The 23,614-nt window shown below is 37.3% G+C and overlaps 1 protein-coding gene across 1 annotated transcript in view; it reads right to left on the reverse strand.

Moving 5' to 3' along the window:
* LOC134797080 (SLIT-ROBO Rho GTPase-activating protein 3-like) overlaps nucleotides 1-22,939 on the reverse strand; it is a 110,541-nt gene extending 87,602 nt beyond the window's left edge. Inside the window, exon 1 of the mRNA XM_063769304.1 lies at nucleotides 22,482-22,939. Coding sequence (XP_063625374.1) covers nucleotides 22,482-22,602 — 121 coding nt within the window. The 5' untranslated portion in view covers nucleotides 22,603-22,939. The remainder of the gene's footprint in view (nucleotides 1-22,481) is intronic.
* Nucleotides 22,940-23,614: the final 675 nt, after the last annotated feature.

Here is a 23,614-nt window from a genome sequence, read left to right on the forward strand (position 1 = left end):
GTGAAAGTTCAAATCAGTAGATATAGTAAGGTTGTTATTAGGATCCCAAAAAATACATGGTTTACTTGCAATATAATTAATCCAACGATGGAACATATGACAACACTAGCAACCTAGCAACAAGAACCTTTTGCGAAAAAAGAACACAATGCATGGCTTGATTCAATTTGATCTGGAGCAAAAAGTACAAAGGGCTTATTCTAATGTCAACTCTGAAAGGTAGTAAGTAAGTTAAGTACATTTTACATTAAATCGTGTTCTTTTGAGTGTAGAGGTTCGCCCAGGTAGCGTCGCATATTGCCGATGTGGATCCGTCGGCATTTGCCACGTATTACATTTCGTAAGGATATAGGGGTCATACATGGATTTGATAGTTCGTAATAAAACATAAAACTTATTTGTTTTAACTTATATCTCGCTCGATTAGCAGCAGCCGAACTGGAGAAAGTGCATTATTGCAGACCATCCGAAACCACATCAAAAATTCACAGATTTCGTGCCTCACACGACTATCGAGCACATTGGAAATGAATCTACGGAATTCGAAAAAATATTGTCGCTGAGCGACGAGAAAGTCTGGATAAGGAAAAAGTTACAAAATAAAACTACAACGTTGAATGATAATTATTTTATTCTTAGACTAACACAAGTATCCTGGACATAACGCATGTGAACAAACAAATTGCAAAATTTCCACACGCGTATCCAAGTTTGAATAATTGTCGCCGTGGCGCATAAGTATAGGTACATATTATTTCATTTTTCGATTAATAAGCAGGATATATTAATGTTCAAAGTACAAGAAAATTATTACACGGCAAATCCGTAGTCAACTCGAGAAGTGGTGATCGGCAGCGGCCCATTTGCTGCAAGATATGAAATTTGCTCATCGAGACGAGTCCGATGACCAAAACAGCGTGTGTTTATGTTGTATTAAACCCGAGCTCCACTAGGTACTGCCAGGGTTCAGCATCAGCTATCTGCTAGCAGCCGCCAGCAACATGCTGAGGTGAGACCATTTCGTGGCACTTTTTCTTTTTTATGTTTCTCTGTACAAGTTTTTATTTTCTCCCTCTCCCTCTCCCTCTCCCTCTCCCTCTCGTGGCACTTTTTCTTTTTTATGTTTCTCTGTACAAGTTTTTAATTTCTCCCTCTCCCTCTCCCTCTCCCTCTCCCTCTCCCTCTCCCTCTCCCTCTCCCTCTCCCTCTACCTCTGCCTCTACCTCTACCTCTGCCTCTACCTCTACCTCTATTTCTATTTCCACCACCACAAGAATGCATAGATTGTCGAATAGTGCGTTATCTACGCCCGTCTCAAACAGGATCGATAGAGTTAGACCAAGAAAAATCTGCAGCGATTTTGAAAACCCACGCAGTGCAAGTGTTATTCTGCCGTCATAATCCCGATAATTCACAACAAACACCGATAACGAACTCTGCGAAACATGAAGTCATAAATGTCCTGTGAAAAATGTCGTTCTGACTTTTTGACTATTTTAAGGTTAGGCTACAGGGCAAACCCTTAACCCGATCGTCTTTGTTTTAGGCTCAAATTGTAGCTGACTAAATTGTCCAGAGCCGTTTTTCTCATATTTTTGATATCATTCTTCGTTTCCAAATTATCGAGCACCAAAATCAAAAATTCGGAAAAAATTGAATTTTATTTTCACTATTTCGACCATAACTTTTTTTGTTTTTGACATTCTCGAATAATTATTTTTGCACCTTACACCTCTCGTGATTATGCGTCTTTTGAGCCTATTTTTTAATATCATATCTTCACAACTTTCCGAGATATAAGGGGATCGCACTTTTTCGTGAAATCGGACCGTATACTGGAGCGAACGAAAAGACATTTCCAATGTCAAAACAGGTACCTACTCAAGTACTCACTGAAGTGTTTAAAAACCACCATCACCTTTTTAAGAAAATACTGTATTACACCTGTGGTGTTCATCAATAAATAAGCAGATGCGCTGGCAACGCCGTTCTCATCATGGCGGAGGCTGTTGCGGGCGCGCTGTGTGGACCGAATAATGAATTGTTTTATTTACCTACAAACAATAGAATTCCACTAAGAGTAAACTAGATTGATGATGGAAAGAGAACATCACAACACCGAAATATTATAGGTGTTTAATTTACGAAATAACTGCATCTAGTATTTTAACACGATGACATCGATTGCAGTTCGGAGCGGCGTCGGGACAGCAATTACACAAATTGCATGACAGCCATACGGTGTCAATGCCGCTTCTTCAATTCAATTACGTCGTTGTTTTGTGCAGTCTGTGAGCCGGGCCTCTCTCGCTTATCGACCACTTTGCTACTATAGTCTGGCAAGCCATTTCCGTCAGTATAAAAATGCGGCAAATTTATAAAATGTAGGCGCGTAGCGTTGAATTTCGCGCCTTCTTCTACTGACAAAGTTGTTTGAAAGGCTATATGTAGCATGTGTTAGTATAAATTTGTAAACTAAGGTTAGGTACAGTCACCTGCGATATAATGTTACTCTTCGAAGGCCGCAAAAATATGTGACACGCTCTTATGGCTCTACAAATAAGATCGTGTCAGATATTTTTGCGGCCTTCGAAGAGGAACATATTATTGCAGGTGACTGTACAGGATCTCGCTAATCCGAGCTGACCAAAAACTGTCCGTTGACGGATTACGAAAGTTTCCGGATTACCTCTCGGATGATATCAAGAAAATTGACAGATACAGTAATGCAGCTGCTGTTGACATGCCAAGGTCACATGCAGAGTTTTTACATTATAATAAACCAATCTAAAAAATCCATTAACAGATACTTCTTAAGTTTCGCGTGGAGGGCCATATCTTTTGATCCCTTCTAATTTCCTGGCTTTCCCAATCATAAATATTAATTTCGGTGAGGTGACCAACGAGCAGTCAACTTTTGGAAAGACTCTCGAATACTAGGACGTTTTTAACTTATCTATTCAAATTACTGTTTATCATCGTTTAAATTATTATCTCCTGGTAAACACGTTTGATAACGAAGGTTATCGTTCGTCTTAAAAGTTGATAAGATCTCCATTTATGTAACAAACAATAATTATCATGCATCTATTTTAATTTTATTCGAGCACCGATACAAACTTCAAGAAAAGAGCGTAGCTCCCAAATTCCATCTTAAATTCCGGCAAAGCACTTGCAACCCCTCTGGTGTTGCAGGCCATGGGCGACAGTAATTGCTTACCATCAGGCAGGGTTTGCCTCCTACAAGTCTTAAGGGGCCCACTGATTAACAGTCCACCGGACGGTATCGGCCTGTCATTTAGAACAAAATTTTGACAGTTCCGAACAACTGACAAGTCTATACCGTCCGGCGGACTGTTAATCAGTGGGCCCCTTTATATCATAAAAAAGTATGCTTTTCCATTGATTGATTTATTAAATGTTATAATTAAAAGTACTATTTGAGTATGTATATCGGCTATTTTTCGCACCAAACGTTTTTCCTCGTCTTTTTTCTTAATACGAACTGCCAAGGAGAGTGAATAGGCGATTAATGAACCAGTCGACATCTTAGACCCTTACTATACTCAAACTAGGATCAATAATTTCTTAAAATAATAATAATAATTACCTAGACTTGGCTCACGAGATAACCGCCATGTAGGATGTTGATTCGACGATCATTGTCCCGATAGTCGTTTCAGTGAACGGTCTAATAGCGAAGAGTCTCGACCAACATCTTGAGAGACTCTCGCTAGGTGGTTGGATCAAGGGCCAGATGCAGAAGGCGGTGATCTTGGACACGGCGCGGATAGTCCGCCGGTTCCTCACTCTGCGGCCCTGACCACCGGCAGCTTGGGCTCTGCCCCGCTGCCGGCGGCACCCTAGGTTAGGTTTTTTATAATGTGTTTATATATTTTTTGTAATGTTTTGTAAGTGTTTTTATATTGTATTTTTATACCCACATTGTAAAATCCTAACCTAAGAGTCAAGTTAAATAAAGAGAAATACAAATTAATTTAATAATGTAAAAAAGTCTTCCATAAACTTACTAGGAACCATATTCCTGTGTATTTTCATTTTTTCGCCAGACTTCGTCATCTTTGATCACTATAATCACATCTTATACCAAAAATCCATAAACATCAACTTCACAATTTTCTCATTAGTAAACACTTCACTATTTAGTCAAACTATGAGAAACTGCCGATTTCGTGAACAGAATTCAAATATGGAACACTGCCTCTTCGAAAAGACAATGGCAAACTGTCAGAGTACCGCCAAACGAAACGCTATCTTCATTCAAACCATTCGATTATAAATCACAAGACAACGAATTAAGGTTCAATTTTATAACAGTAAAGAAAGTACATGAACTACATGATAACGGAGCGATAACGTGATGATCATAATCTCATACATCACGCACGTGTGTTGTTTTACAAAAGGTCGTATCTCGGTATAGAACTTGTATGAACTTACGAGGTTTTATTAGTAACAGTCTTAGTTCGGAAAGTACCGGTGTTACATCACTAGTTGATGTGGAAACGGTGTATTACACTAATTATGTGATTTAGCTGAGTAGTGTTGAGTTACGATGTGTAGAGTGGACTAAAATAATTGCTAACAATATACCTACCTAATGTTAGTAAAAGTTTACGTTCTGTTGGACTGAATCCATGGAACTTTACATCAAGCTGAGTAGAAACCGAGTTATTGTAGCTTTTAAAGTTACCTAAGTACATGTTTATATTAATAAAATGTTTAATTCTTAAGTTATATTATGTAGGTACGTGTCTTGAATGAATTTATTTGTCTTCAATAAAATGCGGGGACGCATTAACCTACACTACATAAATACATAATATGTACCTACATTAGGTTGCACATATAAACATATATGCCACTTTAACATTTGAAACATCCACAACATTTCATTTTATTTACTTTCCGTATAATCTTAAACTGATTATTTATGTTTCCTGTTATTTCAACCATAGAAATTTCATCTCACGTCGATCGGATTCGCTGAAATTAAACTTTAACCTCATAATAATAAGAACTACATTAATTTACTGTAGTTTCGCGCTAGTTGCTCCCATTTCGCGGCCTTGCCTTAATTAAAGCTAGAAGCTCAAGTGGAAAACACAAGACTCACGGCGCGATTCGGGAAATGAATAAGAGATTAACTAGATACTTACGTTATTTATAGGAAAGATATGTGACCTCCCACGGGTAAAGGTACCTTATGGCGGTTGGCGCTTACACTATTATTAACGCCGCTCCAATATTATTGCGGCGCTATGCGACGTAAGTGCTAGCCGCCATAAGGTATCTTTTGTCGTGGAACGTCACATATCTTTACTATTTCATATCTAGTGAATCTCTAAGTCATTTCCCGAATCGAGCCGTTTAAATCATAAGCTACGAGACACAGCAGACATATTCATAATATAATTTGTACTGGACGTAGTGTAGTCTCGTTTCGACGTAGTTTAATTAGAGGTATGTAACAGCGGCGGCCTTAACCATTACAAGGCTCCGGGCGGCAGATCCCTGCTGTTCTTTGTCTCTTATATTTTTAAAAAATCTACTCGGGTAGATGCGCAAGGCCCCTGCAAGTAGGGTTGCCATTCGAAAGGACTTGGCGAGTGTCAGGGCTTTTTAGAAGCCTTAAGTAACCACTAGTCAGGTAAAAGTTTGTGATGTAGGTAGCTACAGAATATGGTAGCGACAGCGACGAGGCTATTGCCTTGTGAAAGGCTTTGGAATGAGGGATATATTTAATTTGGGCGAAATGATCGTCCAGTATGTCAAGAGTTTTAGGATGATGCTGTCCAGATTTCTATCAGGATATAACACTTTAACCCCTGGAGCGCCCCAGAATTACCGTAGTATGGAACTCCTATACTAGTTACCAGCACACGTGTCTGTTTAGGGCGCTCCACGGGTTAAACTCTCGCGTTTTGTACACATATTTAATTACACAAACGGGTCTACCGCGATATAATTTCATGGATTAAAAACCACCCTAAAAATTTCAATCGAGAGGACGGGTACAAATTATCGTCAACTTGGGGACCAGTGATTCAAATGTTGAAACCAGCGGAAATATCTTCGGACCAGTGTACGGATACTGTGAGTGTTGCGTGTCGTGCCGTGGACAATAAACATTAAACTTTAACGGGTAGCTGCAATTTCTTTGTCTACCCCAAACATTTTTATAAAGTAATTTCGGGTAGTTTAGTGGTGTTTTATTAATATCTCCGTTGACATTTGTTGGGACGTCAGTCTTTCCGTGACCACAGCTGGTGCAACTCAGCTGAAACGTCGGAATTAGAGGTAAAAACAATGAAATCATATCGCGGTAGACCCGTTTGTGTAATTAAATATGTTCTATCAGGATATTCAATTTTTTCATATGACAATCCTGCCTGCCTGCAAGAACAATACCCCGGGCGACTGCCCTGCTCTTAAAATAAAGGTACTCGACCACAAAGGTAATTAAAAGTGGGTGATTAATTCACATGTTTATTTTTATGTTAAAAAGTACCCACCTACTTTTTAATCCCATTTACGGCTCACCTACTTATTTTCATTACACTTTCGAACACCACCTCTACATTCATTTGTTTCAGTTAGTAACGTCCAAACTTTATCGCCAGTAATTAGTTGGCCATTATTTATCAGGGTGCGGTTACTTAATTGCCGGCCGGGGGTGCGGCCGGGAAACCTCGCGGGGCCGTCTGCCAATTATTGCTGGACAGGGGATCGTATCGGACAGAAATTGCCAATTGTGTAGGATAACGGGGAACAACGCTGTGCAGTTGCACAGTATTAATACCTTTTGATTTAAGGACCATACCAGATTGTTTTGACTACAGAAGGTTCACTTATAAAGCTAATATTAAAAAAATATATCAATGGCCTTTTCCATGTCTGTCTCATTAACTTGTGTTCTTTGTATAATAAATAATAAGATGCAGATAAGTATATGAAAAGTGCGGAGCAGGGTCATAACATAACAGTAAAGTTATTTTCACCACACCAGCTCGGAATGGCTTACTTTGCACTTCAAAAACTGATAGCAAAGTTGGATTTTATTCACATGTGAGGCAAAGTAATCAAATGCAAATTTTGAGTTGTTTTCTTATGTTTGCTGGTAGAATTGACTTTTAAATGATGATTTTGGATGACAAATATTTAATGGCATTCATTTGGATTTTATTTAGTTTGATTTTGTTTGATTATTTACATTTAATATTTGCTTTGGGTTGGTGTGATGAAAAATTTTGTGTTTCACTCGGGGGCAAATTTTGTTTAGCCCTCGTGCTTTGAGACCCTCGCAACGCTCAAGATTCCATTTGTCGAACCACTCGCTAGGCCGTGGTTCAATTTTGGAATCTTTAGCTTGCTCGGGTATCAATATTAGCACGAGCAGTTACACAACAACTTTGCCCCCGAGTGAAACAAATAACTATTTCCTATATTTTAGGTACCTATAGCTGAGGAAATAAAATCCCTGTACGTATAAAATACACACATTGAAAGCGACGGTATAAGAGCCATGCAAGTGGATTCATAACAGGTGACGAAATGAAGAATAAACCCAAACTTCTAACCCCCCCTATTCATAAAACTTTACGGGCCTGATTTAGTTAAATTATGTTTTATCATTTTCTTACAAATACATAAGTCAAAATGACAGATAAGGACAAAATATTAGCTAATTGATGCTTGTAGCGCGTTTATGAATAAGGGGGTAAAAAGTACGGGTCTGTAATGTTTCCCTTGACTTTGACCCCTACTTAAATCAGTGATTCATACCTGATTAAAGTGATTAAGCGGTATAAACTGAACGTCACAAGCAAAAATAAACGTCGCGTGCTAAGAGCAAAGGTTAAAAGATCGGTACAACGTATTAATGTAACAGGCGTAACAGCATTCTTAATTGACCATTCATAGACCCTATTTCTCTGGAATAAGGTTCACGAAGTGTCAAATACTCGTAACTGTGTGGACTAGAGTGCCGAATATTCGTGGCTTCTCTAGTATGGACAGTCCTTCCAGTCGCGACCTCAGTGAACTCATCGCATCTGGATCTTTTAAATCAAGCCTCTGTATTAGTTTTTTGCGATTTTCTATCGGGCCGAACAGATGTTTTTATAATAACATGATTAATACTTTTAGGGCCATAACAGACGTCTGAATTCAGAAGTGTCGGTAGTAGTCGCCGAAATCTAAAGGATAGAACTTGATAGCTTTTCTTCTCAACCTATAATTGAGCAGTAGTAAGCAGCAATTTATACGTCGAGTTTCGATTCGACATAAGACAAATTTTCTTTCCTATCAAAAATCTTTAAAAAGATGTTTGGTAAAATAAATCGGATTGCACTTTCCAAGTTATATACTTACACCCATGACGAGGAAGTGTCTCTGTGAAATGTATTAGCATGGTGTGCGTTTGGAGTGCGTAAGGCGTGGCTCCATTCAGGCGCCACTAAATATAGCTCGTTGAATCACAGCGACAACCCGCCACAGACAGCCACAACCATCGGACACAAAAACCGTTTATGCGTTCTGAATTCAAAACACAATTGGAAGGCTTTTGGATCGGCGCCATTATGCTGATAATTGAGCTGATTGTGATTCATACAAGGAATACGACAGACAGGTTGAATAAGGGAAACTTGTGGTAATTATTCCATTAATTGTTTTGCGTTTTATCTATGACTAGACCTATAACTCTATTCGCATTATGCTTGTTAAAATGATACTGAAAACGTATTGGCTTGTCTGGTGAAGTACAGCCATTGAATAACCAGTTTGAATTTGAAGATTTTTGTGCGAGAAAACGGTATACGGAAGAATACGGCTGTTATGCGTGCACCGTGGATGGACAATTCACAATAGGTACAGCAAGCTGCAAAAAGGCATACCTTACTTTGTAAACGAATTCTATTCATAAAGTGGATATGCACTTTTGCAGCCATCTGTACACGTGTCTGTTTCCGAGTCTACATGCACTAATATGTAAATTGAATTGACTATAAATACGTTTCTGAATTTTTATTAAGTCCGCAGCTTCTTTACAACAATTTCAATTCAATAATAGAAGTTTCAGATCTGATAATTTGTTTCCAGTGTTAGCTAAATTACGGAAGCCTCAAGGTTACCAGTGAAAAGAAATGTAAATGAAGCAATATTTCTCTTTGCAGAGATAACGAGTGCTAAATGATAGCTATTAGTTACAATCGAAGTTATATTTCAGCATGAATATTCAAATTTTTGAACAAAACAACTTTTGAGGAAGCGACCAGCAATCCATCTTCGTGCTGCGTCACGAAAAGCGAAGCTACTAACAATATATATATTAGGTCACAGCTTTAAAGAGTCTGTCCAGCGGTAGTCGGATTCTAAAGCCTAGGACTACACACCAGGATTTTAGGTACTGGCAACTTAAGTTCTTAGTTGGTTCCCTCTACTTCTAGAGTAGTCAAGACAATTCCTTTCTTTTGTTCTTGGGCAATAATATACTTTTGTAATAATCAGAAAATTCACTAAATCAGAGGATGCTCTTTTAACAAATTGAACATGATCGATGCCATGGGTACATGCTTTAAACTTTTTTTTATATCATTTATATTTTATATTATTATATCATTTATAGGCGCTTGTAATTCTAGGGGCTAAATGCATTACAGATCCTCTGCAGTAGCATTCACTGTGACAGCTCAAGGGACAAATGAGTACATGCTGGGATCAGCACATTTCCACTTCATTACCCCCGAAACAGATTTACGGACGTGCTGAGGGGGATACTGCGTTTGGCAGGAAGACAAATTATGGCTGAACCGAAATGGCTAAATTTAGAGAATCCAGACGAGTTCACGGCCGCTAGATGTGATTTACAGTGTTTTGATAATCTCAAATCTTTGGACTTGAATCGATGTAAACTGTTCTGGCTCTAAAATGAGATTGTTTATATATTCAGAGAATCCGTGTTCATATTTATGTATTAAGAGCAAGTATACCGTAAAACGTGGATATACCTAATTCTGAAAACTCAGACACATGGATTGTTGATCCTCACTATTGGAATGTACAGGAATATATGTTTATACGAATACCTACGAAAATACTTATTCAGATTGGAATAAATTTATTCTTGTTATCTTAAGTTACCCTACAACATATAACTGGCGTATAATAAACCTACAGTTAAGAAAAAACAAAACAAAATACAAAGAAAATTCACAGCAAGCGTAAGCCACGCCATCTTGTTATTCTAAATTCTAAATGCAATGGCGCCAAAAGTCTCGGGTGATAAAATCGAATATTGTCTATGACCAGACGTCCACAGAGGATGTCGATTTTAACGAGCTCATTATCACGTAACGCCTTTATTGTTAAGTTAACGTAAATCCTGCTTGTAAAACAAATAAAGAATGTAATAACAGCAAAACTCTTAAATGTACATCGATGGACTGTATTACATTGCAATTAGGTTTAAAACTTGTCGGATAACAATATGGATTATTAAATAAGCTTCTGTAGCGCTTAAGGCGTTTCGGTTTTGGTAAAAAAACGGCGTTATAGCACGAAGTAGCGCCACAAACTGGCTTGACCCCGGCGATCGTGAATCGAGCATCGAAAGCCCTCATGAAAGTATGGTACCATAGAGTAACCTCAATGCTTTCTTTGGCAATCTGGAGCACTGGATATTGTCGACAATTTATTACATTGTCTAAATAAAGTTAGGTACACATTTGTTACCTTATTGCACAATATTAATAAATTATCATTGTGCAATAAGTAGTTATATATAGTAATTAAATTATAATAAATAAGTAGAGTCGCCAAATGGCGATTGGCTACGACAATTTATTTGGTGAGTAGGTACCCAAATATTACTTTAAATGTCCTCATCGCTAAAGCACACAAAATACATAGAAAATTCAAAGTATAGTTTGCCAACTATTCTAATTATAAGTACATTTTACTCGACCTACCTACATATACACTGCATATTTCACTTCTAACAAATGATATGTAAACGTTTGACCATTACCCTCGTAAGACCCAAGCCAATTTTTGCGCTTTTGAAATTGGAATTTTCTTTTATTTCCATAAGAGTTCATAACTCGAAATTAATTTGTTCTTGTACAAGTACGCGGGGACTTACTAGGATACTGAATAATATACTATACCCAAGTCAGTACCTAAGTAACTGAAGCTAAGTCAGAACCAAAACCTGTGAAGTTTTGACCACAACTGAATTAGTTAGTGTCATGGTTGGCGCCGTTCTACGGCTTCGGATTTAGCTCGGATCGATCCGGAACGTTAAATCAAAGGGTTAAGTCTGTCTGAGTGGTTATTTAAACCAGTTAACAGACATTATGTCAAATCGCTTCACCGATGAGAAGTGGAATCATAAAATGTTTATATGCTCCTAAAAGCAAGATTAAAACTACGTTAAAACGTTGCTTTTGCTTCGCCATTATTTTTATAACATTCAAAATGTTTGTCGTAAAAAAATTGATCGCTGTAACTATATGTATACATACTTATGTATTTATTATAAATTTAATAAAAACACGATTCATTTGCGCAGCAAATCAAACTTTAACTTATACTAATGTAATGATCTTGGAGTAAAAATAGTCTACAACTCTTTTAAAAGTAAAAATAGACACATAATCGATTTGTAATGCAAACATACGCTTACCCATACAGCACAGTATTATATTATCCGTAGCTGCGACGTATTCATTTCACGCCTCATCTTGAAAAGCGGCCAGTGACACCAATAATTTCGTCTTCCAAAGAATTTAAATTTCGAATCCCATTTGCTGGCCACATGTGTGTGATCTATACGTCTGGAACTCAACTCCTTTATCACATTTGTGTTAAAATTAACGGATTAGGACATAAAACTCATAAAATCCGTTGCGTTAATGGTTACAGAAATACCAGAAAGTGGTGTAGCCTATAGAGCTCTCACGGGAGTGTTTATCTTAGAGAATTTATACACTTAAACGTTTAAAATAGGCTGTGTATTGGTTTAGCTTTACCTGTGGATACATATTATTTATAGTTTCAAGAAGAGAGCGCGTGCAAACCGCGAAACTGACTAGTCACCATTATAGTTACTTGTAAAGTCTTGCATAAATTATCATGCAGTTTTGCATGATATTTTTTCTTTATAAATATTTAATGACATAAGTGTGGCCTACCTTAGCCTAGGCCTACCTGTCTTATAGACAGGTATGTTTGACGCTCGTCCACTGGTTGGCAGTCTTTGTACCATCGCGCGCGCGATTGTTGCGCCATTTAGGGTCCTAGCTAGTTGTTTAATACATACACTATAGAATTTCCGATTTAGTAAGAACACTAAAAGGCATAACAATCCCGTGTGTTGACTGTACTTATTACCTGGATAGTACTCTAGGAAAAAAGTGGAGGCCTATGCTCAGCAGTGAGACATTAAAATAGACTAGTGCAAAAATAAATAAAACCTGGTGGAAGGGAAACATATGCGCAACTGGTACAGGTATAACGCAATCCATTAATTGACCTCATAGTCACTTTGACTTCACTATTCGCATGTCCGACTGACCTATAGTCACTCTAGTCAGTCAATTGAGTGATGTTGAAACTCTAGGTCCATGGGGTCCCAGCGCGCATAAGTTGTTCGCAGAAATCGCGAAGCGTCTGGTTGACGTAACTGGTGACCGAAGAGCTGGCGCCTACCTCGCACAACGTATCAGCATTGCGATACAGCGAGGAAATGCCGCCAGCATCCTTGGTACAATGCCTCAAGGGCCTATTTTAGATTTAAGCTAGTTATTAATTTCGTTTAGTAGTACCAGTGTATATATATTGTATGTAAATAAAACCTTATTCCAAGGAAAATCTCTCAATAAACAGAATATTTATACTGCCCGTTTTATTATGCATAAACACGTACATGTGTACTTATACATACGCGTAAGCGCATTTATTCCTATTCAATGGTAAAGATTTCGCAGAAATCTGGCAAAAACAACTCGACTTGTGGGAAATCTGCATTTCTTGAAGAAATCTCAAAACAAACAGGTCTGGCAAACAAGTTTTATCAGTAACCGTTAAATAAAAAACTATACTCATCCCTCTTTTTAGGGTTGTAATGCTAGCATAAGAAAAAGACAGTATGAATCTCTCTGCCTATGAGCTACTGGCAAACGACTCCTCAAAGGGGGCTCCTGTGCTGCCCCCTACAGTTTATGCACGTTCCATATCACATGTCACATTCCTCTTAACTGTCGCGTGTAATTTACGAGAGTTTTGAATAGGGTATTTGACTGTATTTAAAATAAATTATTTTACACCTTGCATGAAATATGTAAAGCACCATAAGATTAATAGAGAAACGTAGACAGCAGTTAGTTTTAGACACAATTTCTATTTTAAAACTCGTATAAAATTATAAAGAGTAGGTAGGTGATTTGATTGTGACGTCACATGCTAGTGTTTCATATATTATAAATTCCATAGTAGCAAAATCGTTTTGACAGTTCGAAAACAGAAACTGATTTGACTAGTAGTCAAATACCCTATTATAAATGTAGTCAGTATCGCACATTCAATTGTTTTACAGCAGAGGTTAATTGCCATGTTCGGATTGCAGCTATTGATCACTTCATTGACTGACTAGAGTGACTATAGGTCAGTCGGACATGCGAATAGTGAAGTCAAATTGACTATGAGGTCAATTAATGGATTGCGTTACACCTGTACCAGTTGCGCATATTTTTCCCGTGTTTATGTTTTTATCAAATTGGCTTAGGTTGGTATTCCACCTGTCCAATTTATCAGTCCAATGTGCATTGCATCTCACTCTCTCACTAATCAAAATGTGAGACGCAATTAGTGCAATTACACATTGGACGAAGAAATTATATAGACAGGTGATGGAATACCACCCTTAGGTACTAGTTTTGGCGCGACTCATCATTGAAACTGTTCCTCTATGTCACACTTTGAAGTCTTAACTTAATCCATATGTGGCTTTCCATCAGCGAAGGGTCATTATGCTTCATCTGCAATGAGGACCTGTTTATCAGAATTTCTATTGGTTTTTGAGATGGAAACGACCTTGACACATAGAAACCACATATAAAGTTTTTTTTTTTCACCATTGTGGCAGTTCTGCAAGATGAATGTCTATGTGTGTTAAGTACTCAACATCTTTAACTACGGGATCAGTTCATAAATTGCAAAACGAAACGGCGGTTTCATACATTTTGGCAGATTTTATATCCAAAAAATTCTATAGAAAAGTCCAGTCACTTAGTTTTAAAGCCCTACGCTTGCCCAATACAAAAATAAATAAGTAGGTATGTACATTTTATTAGGCACTTAAAAAAATAGCCGATAGTAACGCGAAATGGCCAGTTTTGTTAAATAAACGTCCGTAATCGCGTGTTAATAGACAATAAAGTTGTCCTGTAGCAATTAAATAAATAAAACATGTCGTCTGGGTCCCGAGGTGCCTCGCATCGTAATGAGATCGTGGATGACCGACATGCATTACGCATATCCCTCAAGACGAGTGGGGTGCAGTTAAAAGATACTTTTGGCATTGAAAAAACATATTTTTTGAGATAATTATTCTAGTTTTGCGCGATATTGGTACATAATTAGCATCATGTCATACATCCGAAAAATTACTTCCCGATTTCTCGTTGCGACGAAATCTTTTGTTCACTTTTCGTTTACGCATCCTGTAAAAGCGATTGGGTTTAGTTAGATTTGTGAGTTTTGTGACCAACTTGTGACTGTTCGACCGAGGTTTTTTTTAAATAAACGCGTAGATTAACCAATTGGCATTTTATTGGGAATTCGAAAAAGTTTTTAGCTGGGAAGATTTTAACAAGTATATTTTGCATTTTAACAACAGTACTTATTCTTACAACATTTCGAAATCATCTCAATAAACAAGTCAAAGCGATTTGATTGAGCAAATGTCCAAGCCATCACAATAGCTAAATGTGTTGACAACTGCGATTTCCTTCGAGCTACGTAGAAGGCAGTGCATTATGCATTATGCGTTTATGCATCATTCATCGATCAAAGGTGTGACAATGATGGAATAATCTCTACCATGCGCAATAGTCGGAATATATCGTTGTGTTCAATATGGATTTACATAGAAAGTTGTCCTTAAATGGAATAAGTATTACAATATGTTCTAAGATCATTAACCCCGTCTATAGAATATGAATCCCATTATTACGAGTATTATAACTATTCGTGCCATGATCGGCAACGGCGACCCTGGCTAATTTCGAACGTAGACCATGAATCCCGACTAATATATATTAATAAAAGCTAAAGTAATTCTGTCAGTCTGTCTGCTGTTATCTCTGCACGATTAAACCGCTGAACTGGGGCGGTGTCTGTTCTCTCTTCACGACTGGGGCGGTATAATGGTCGCATTTTTATCACTTGTCATGTCATGCGTCACTTTCGCACTTACATATTTGTTAGAACGTGACAGGCATGGTGACAAATGATAAAGAGCCGACCATCTTAGCCCTACTGATTGAAACAGATGAAATTCGGTATGGAGATATTATTTAGTTTGTGTTCTGGGGAAGGCATAGGATAATTTTTGTCACAGAAATCATCCATCCTTCTACGTTTCTACGCATGTGACGTCACGGACGGAAGCAGAATAAAAAGACTTATCTACTATTCTAATATTAACCATTTATTATGCAAAGAAATTCATATTGTACTTTTTAACTTTTCTTACACTAATATAATCACCCTAAAAAAAAGAATGAGTAATATACACTGCTCCTAACAGCTTTACTTTATTTTAGTCTTGACTGCTACAGACTTTTACTTTAACAATGAACAACTTTACCCAACTTTAAACAACAAATGGCCATCTTTTCAAGTGACATCGCACCGCAAAGGAAATAACCGATCCTCCAAGTCTTTCACTTACAGAGAAACAAATAACAAACTTTCGCATTGCATACAATGGCAAAACAAGTTCCAACTTTACATAAACAGCGAATAAAACGCCAAGCACAGAAAAAGATAGCAAATAATATTCAGTTACAGGTTTATGCAAAAGAAAGTTCTACTGCGTAGTCGATAAGGGTGTATCTACATGATTATGAAAGTGACATACGATTTTTTGGGTTAGGTTGGCAGAACTGCACTCCAAGCTGAGCGTAGGCGTGAAACGATTTTAGCGCAGATGCGACCTCAACATCCCTATTCATGATTTCTCGACTAAGAGCCCATCTCTAGTACAATCTGACCTCTAGATTCGTGATAACTGCACAAATTAGAGCATATTTGTCTCGAGAAAGTTGTCACTTGTAAGTGATGTTGCTACAACGTAATGTTTGCAGCTCCGGTATTCCCAAAATTGGAATTTCTACTGCAGTTGGCTCTTCTTGTTTGCCGATCTCTGGTTCAGCCGATTTGACATGCATAGATTTGAAATGCCATCTGGTAGCCATATCACCTTCTGTCACATTGTCAAGTCAAATAGGTCCACTATGAGCAGTCGAAGGTTAGTTGCCGGTTTATTATGTTGTTGTGGGCTTTGCGAATAGCGCAGGACATTGGCTTGGTTATTGCTGGTCAGTGTACTGGTAGATTCTAGAAATCTAGACTTGTATTCTGCCTTTAGATTGCACAGTCAAGAGAACCAGAAACTACTGTCCAATTAACAGTCCTACAAAAAAAGAGTAGAATCCGGTGGTAATATCAATGAATGAAGCCCTTAATTAGACGGCGTATTTAGGGTCCCTATCCCTAAACCTAATCAAGACAATAGCCGGCGGCGCACCCTTTTTGGCCACGAGTTAAATGCAATTTGGGCCTGTAATCGTTACATCCGTTTTAAACTTATTACTTGACCTAATACTTATTACGTAGTGTTGGGGTATAGTCAGCATGAATTGTAGCGGATGAAATAACGCTGTACAAGTATCTGTCACTCTAAAATATATTTCCAAATGGAGATATGTAGGCATGTATATCACTGCAATTCGCGCTCTAAAGTGCCTGTTACAGTCTGTAGCCGCCGTGCAGTTCAGGATCTCGACGACTCAAATAAAAAGCTTTAATTCTTAATGAACTGATATAATCTTCCAATGTACTGGTTAACAAGGGTTTCTTAACTAAACGGTTAAATGCAGAAGTGGTAGTTATTGTATGGAGGCTGATGAGAGAGGGATTTGCAATATTTGAACAGTACAAAAGTTTAAATTTAGGTGCCTCTAATGGGCCGCGATACAGAGTATGTGGAGCGGTCCTATTGGTGCTTTAGAAAAAGCTTCCGAATACTAGCCGAGCCCGACGGCTGCGTTTAGCTACTGCATTAGGATAGGAATATATTGAGATTTAATACAAGTAAAATGCGTTCGCAACACAGTCTAATTGTTCTACATACAAGGACTTATAATTTATATCGTTTTGTTTAGTTATTATAGAATGGTAGATATTTTTGGCGCGCAGTCTGATCCGTTACTTTTGATACTGACTATCTCAGCTGACTATACAACACAAGATGGAAAAAGGCGGCGAGCAAAAAAGCTAGGACCGGTATAACAAATGTTACAGGCACACATAATTTCAAGTAGCTATTTTTACATTGCCTTACATAGTACAATATGAGTTGTGTCCATTCGATGTCTCGTGGAAATAAACAAGCGTTTATAAGAATAGGTCAGGATTTGGCAAGAAAACTGGCACAAATCTTTGATCTCTTGGCAACCCCGGCCTAGTTAGTGTCTGTGATAATGTTTCGACTGACATATATCGTCTCGTTTTAGTCTAGTTGAAAAAAGATTTACATATTTAAATTGTTACAATGTCACACTCTATTAATCAGACATAAATCAATCAATATACGTACATATTATAAAACAAAGTCCCCCGCCGCGTCTGTATGATTGTGTGTATGTACGTTCGCCATAAACTCAAAAACTACTGAACGGATTTTCATGCGGTTTTCACCTATCAATAGAGTGACTCTTGAGGAAGGTTTAGGTGTATAACTTGTTAAGGTTTTGTGCACGCAGTTTTTAAGTCTGCAGTGTCCACAATATGGACTTTTGTAACTGAGTATTTTCTTGGAAACCACGTCACTTTAATATTATTAAAGTGACGTAGTTTCCAATTTAAATCACATAATTACGGAAGATCACATAATTATTGTATAAAACATTTTGATTGTTAAAATGTAGATATAGTTTGTCAAAGGACTGTCTCAATTTAAACATAGACAGAAAATCATACTATCTTTGTCTTACACTAGTACTAGCACCCAAAAGAAAAGGACGAGTATATTTTTTTGTTCTTATTTACTGACAAATTTGGTTTGACCAACAGGACCGCCTCTTTATCCCGTCTGGCAACCCACGCAAATTATTATTTAAAAAATCGGCATCGCTTTCATTCTAACATTCCCAGTTAAAGCTACGTGAGACAGGGACCGCTGCTATATCCCAGAGGGGGAGCCCACGCTGGAGCCGCGGAAGTGGCCAATGCCGACCACTCACACTACATTAGCATCATTTATTCATTACGCGAAGGAAACAACTCAAAACGGAAATATTACTTATGACTTTATGAGACAATGGACGTGAGTGCCGTGTGCTTAATTTTTAACGGCTTAAATCGGTGCACTTTTTTGCTTGTCGATATTGTGACGTATGACAGGAAGTTAAGGCACGGTTTTGAACGACGAGAGTTGTGGTGTTTATTACGTTTGTCTATGATTTTTACATGCGTTACATGCAGTCTCCGTAATTAGAGAGTTGATTTGATGATTGTTTGATTTAGAGATTAGAGTTTATCATTTATGATAATGCGTATAGCTGAATTTTTCGTTTTATTAAATATCAAGGTTAAGTTAAGGTTTGGGTAAGTGAAAAAAAAGTTAAGTAGGCGTCGAAAACGCCTATAAATTATACATATAATTATGGAAATACCTACTTGGCACTTTTTTTGCAATTAGAGTTAGATCAACAAAAGTCTGCAGCGATCTTGATAGCCCACGCAGTGCAAGTGTTATTTAAAACGTCAAAATTCTTTGAAATTATGACGTATAAATAAATAACACTTGCACTGCGTGGGCTATCAAAATCGCTGCAGACTTTTCTTGGTCTAACTCTACCTCCATTTATAACGGTTTGTGTGGAGTCCACATTTCTTTTTGCAATGTAAAGTTTTCATATTTCTTGATATAAAAATATAGTTTATATTAAGTCTACCTATCACGTAATTTTATTCACCACTTTTTCCAATTTCATCGCCCTCAAGTCCATACAGAGAAAAAAAATGTAGTCGTATCTAGACTATATTATAACTAGTGTATTAACACATGTTAGTTATTAAACTGTATTTGAATTGTAAATTCTGTTTTATGAAAGAGTTAATTAATGAAATGCATAATATCTGTCTGTAAGTACAGACTAAATAACAGACAGACTAGATAAGTATCGCGGTTGCCTACTATGCTAATTTCGGTCTTATCTTCAAACAATTAGTAATCCATGCTAAGCAAAACTGGCTTAACTGGTAGTAACTATTTACCATAAGTAAACCACGTTGAACCAGGAAATACCTCGAGTGTCAGTCAACTTACCTAATCTGGGATCTGGCTGAGATCGGAATATTCTGCGTAAACCAATTCATAATTTATTAGCAAGGCGGGACTGGCGCCTGCATTCTAGCTACCTACTTGCAAACGACCGGTATTGCAATTTATTACAATGTTATTCAGCAAAAGTGCAGCTTACGAGTAAATCCGTACGTTGGGTTTGTCACATGTAATTGTTATTTTTATGTGACGAGTTTTACTTCTTGAATTCATAGTAACTCGTGCTACGTTTCGTATCATTTTCGTAGACACACAGATGACATAGAAAAAGGTTTATAAGGAAGTTGTTATGAATGGAGTCAAGTCAGTACAAGTCACTTTTTATTGATAAATGTGAATTATAACTTGGCATTTGCACCCTCGTACGTGCGTTGAAGCGGCGGAGTGTGTTCCTGTCTACATAAATCTAATAATTAAAAGGCTTGGCCCTTTATTCACTTTCTTTAATAAGCGTGCGTGACAGGTCAAAAATCCGTTATTGGCACGAAGTGTAAATCTCAATTTATAGTTTCCATAAACCGGCTCCAAACTGCCAAAAAAGGCTATCTGTAACTGCCCTTATTTTCTGGGTATTTTTTCTGAAATGTTACAAACGTAAAAAATAGTCTATTTTGTCTATGGCATCTAAAATTGGCGCCAAAAGGCCCAGAACTGCCTAGGAACTTTAAACGTCGATCGTAAAACGCCTAGGTATTTTATTAATTCCCACACCTCACTGTTTCCAATCCATCCACAACACGAAATTAGAGGCATTCGCCGGAATCGAACGTATAATGTAAACAGCAGCTGGGCACTGTCAGCGTATGTGGAACGGAACTCGTCCGTTTCCAATGTATTTTTGGAGCCTTTGTTATAATAACAATTATGAAATTTTAAGGTTGAGATGGTTATGGTTTTTAATTTATGAATTTGGTTAGAATTTAGAATAACATTATCTAACTAGAGTCTGGCTAATGAGAGTTTTGGAGGTTCAACTTTCATACGCGGCAATTTCATAAAATCTGTAGCAGGAGGCTCTTTGATTACAAGGATTGCATAAATTTTGTACTTTTTATGATTTCTAGAATATGAAAATTATAAAAAGTACCAATCCTTGCAATCAAAGAGCCGTCTGCTTCAGATTTTGTTGAAATTGCCGCGTTTTTGCAGGTTCAACTTTCATTAGCCAGACTCTACACATCATCAGGTATAAGTGTTGGGGCATAAAACTAGATTGTTACTGGCTAGTCCTATCAACCATTTCTTAATCTTGAAGCTGATGTAGAAAAGAATTAGGCAAGCCAAATTAGCTGCGATTAACATACAATTTTTTTTGACGTGACTCCACTTACAACCCTAATACTAGATAAAATCATTTAAAACAAAGCTCTTTCTTCCTGACTGCGTCTGAGCAACATGTGTATATGAATATGAGACGCTCATGACAATCTTCCTAACAAAAAAATTTTGTATGCCAGTCTTCTCCGCATTGACCATACTATTTGCACTTAAGAGCTACTTATATACATCACAGTAGTATTATTAGTATTATTTCTAGTAATTCAAGTCTGTCATAAGATAAATTAAAAATATCAATAAATATGAAGAAATAGAAGAGAAGGGAGGGAAGTGGGAATGGAGTGTAATCCTGGAATTTTTGTTGAGATTGTAAGCTTCCTTAATATTTTTTTAATATCAACCAAGCACAAAGAAATATGAAATCACATTTAGTGTTATCTAACGCAGTAGCTTAAGACTGCAAGCATAAAACACAAGGCTACTGATAACACTGTTGACTGAATATGATTTGTTAGCCTTTGAATTATGCTGACAGGCTAAGCCTCGAAGTAGATGGAAAATGATGATGAGATAAAATGTGTCCAAATAAAAAATTGTCATTTTGTGTGTCAAAAAGTGTTTTTGTTACAACAACCTGAACTTGACCAGACTTCAACAAGGGTGCTGAGTGTTAGGCTCGGCAATGCGCATGTAATACCTCTGGAGTTGTAGGCATCCATGGGCTATAGTATAAAAAAACGAATGTTGGCCACTTTACTGAATGTTAAACTCTTTTCACCATTATAGTGGCTCATATTAGTTGTGTGGCAGATTTTAGTGCATTATTTATACAAATATAATTATGTAGGTAGGTATTATTTAAAAAGTATGGAACAGGTGCATATGATTAATGATTATTTTGTTTTTGTTCCTATTATACTAAAATCATGAAGTATTTGTTCTAGAGTGTTTCTTTACTTAAATAATATCTTAGAATTCACTATAAGTATTGACAAAATTCACAAATAATTATCATGGCACATTTATTTTTTCCTTAAACACAAGCAAATCACTCCATTTTCCTGCTCTTTAAATGCTTCATTGAAAACTATACATGTAGGAAGGACATTGTGGTAACAGGACTCAGGAAAGGCTTGGTCATCTAAAATGTTTTTGAACTTCAAGGATCAAGCATAGGACAAACTGAAAAAGAAAATACAATTATATTCTAATAGATAAGTGGAGTAGTGAAATTGTATAATTGATTGGAATTGATATTTCTGACAAAGGAGTCAAATGAGAATTTTAGGTCTATTTCCAAAAATCAGGACTAAGTATAATATTTATTTTGGTACATGCCTAAGCTCATCAAATCAAGAAGTCATTGCATCCTGAACTGAAAAAAAATGTTTAAAAAACAAGTACCTGTAGCATAGACAAACTTCCATTGGAGTAAAGTTTGTTATCAAAGTTTGCACTGTATAAACGTTCCAAATTTGAACAAAAGCGTGCATCAGGAGCAACCAGCCAATAGTGCTTTGTACACAAGTGAAAGGTTATTGGGACTCACTGTTAAATGCAGCTAGCTTTCTCGTAGAGCCGAGCCGCTTCATCGGCGTCCGGGGCTCCGCGTCCCGGTCATCCAGCTCCAGCACGGGCGCCTCGCCCGTCGGCGTCGTCGCTTCCGACATCGTAGGAGCACTAACCGACCACCATCACCGACAAACGAACACTAGCCTCACAGACTCCAGAAAAAATAAATACACCGAACGTATTCCACATGTAAAGTATCTCTTCGCGGTTACGAATGGTAAAGCTATGCGCGCAGCAGGCGAACGAAAATATAAATAACGCCGCGTAATTTACTATCGAGATTCACGCGCCCGCCGGCGTAAACCAAACAAAACAAATTACATACATTCGAAACGAAAGTGCACGAACGCCGACCGACGAACGAACGACAATAAAAATATGAACAACAAATGCACCCCCCTCGCGTTTGAAGTTTAGAACCGGGCCAATCACGGCGCTTAATTCTACCGCCGTTATTGGAGTTGAACCAATCAGTAGACCGCCGTGTCAAATGTCAGATTGGCATTTCCTGACAAACCGAGCTTTATAAGGCTGGTTACATACTTCAGAGAGAGTTTGTCAACAAGCGAAACTTTTAATGAAACTTAATATATGTTGTAATCATTAATAAATTGCTATTTTTTTATATTAATAAACACTGCAAAAAGGATTCACCTATCGATTTTGTTAGCATTAAGATATATTACTTTAAATTGGACATAAAAAATTAGAATTAATTGTTTGTAAACGCTTTTAGTGGAGACCAAGCCTTATTTGGTGAAAATTGAAAATGTTGCCACATATATTGCAGAGCAGTAGAATGGTAGTTTTTGAGTAGTTTTCATTAAAACTAAATTCTACGGGAAACTACACCGTTCAGAGGCCGTTATCCGTTATCGATTTTAGAGCAGAAATGTGAAATTGATGGATTTGGTAGTTGAAATTGTACACCTTTTGTTACGTAATATCTAAATATGTAGCAAGTATTGGTTTCTATTAGCACGTCTTCTCATCTTGGCTTTTAATAATGAGGTCGCGAGTGTGCGTCACCGGTAATACATGACGAGAAGGGGCAGTGTTTAAAAATTCATCAAAAAATTATGGTAGTAAATTATACTAAATGATGTATAA

This window comes from Cydia splendana, chromosome 14, assembly GCF_910591565.1.
Source record: "Cydia splendana chromosome 14, ilCydSple1.2, whole genome shotgun sequence".
NCBI lineage: Eukaryota > Metazoa > Arthropoda > Insecta > Lepidoptera > Tortricidae > Cydia > Cydia splendana.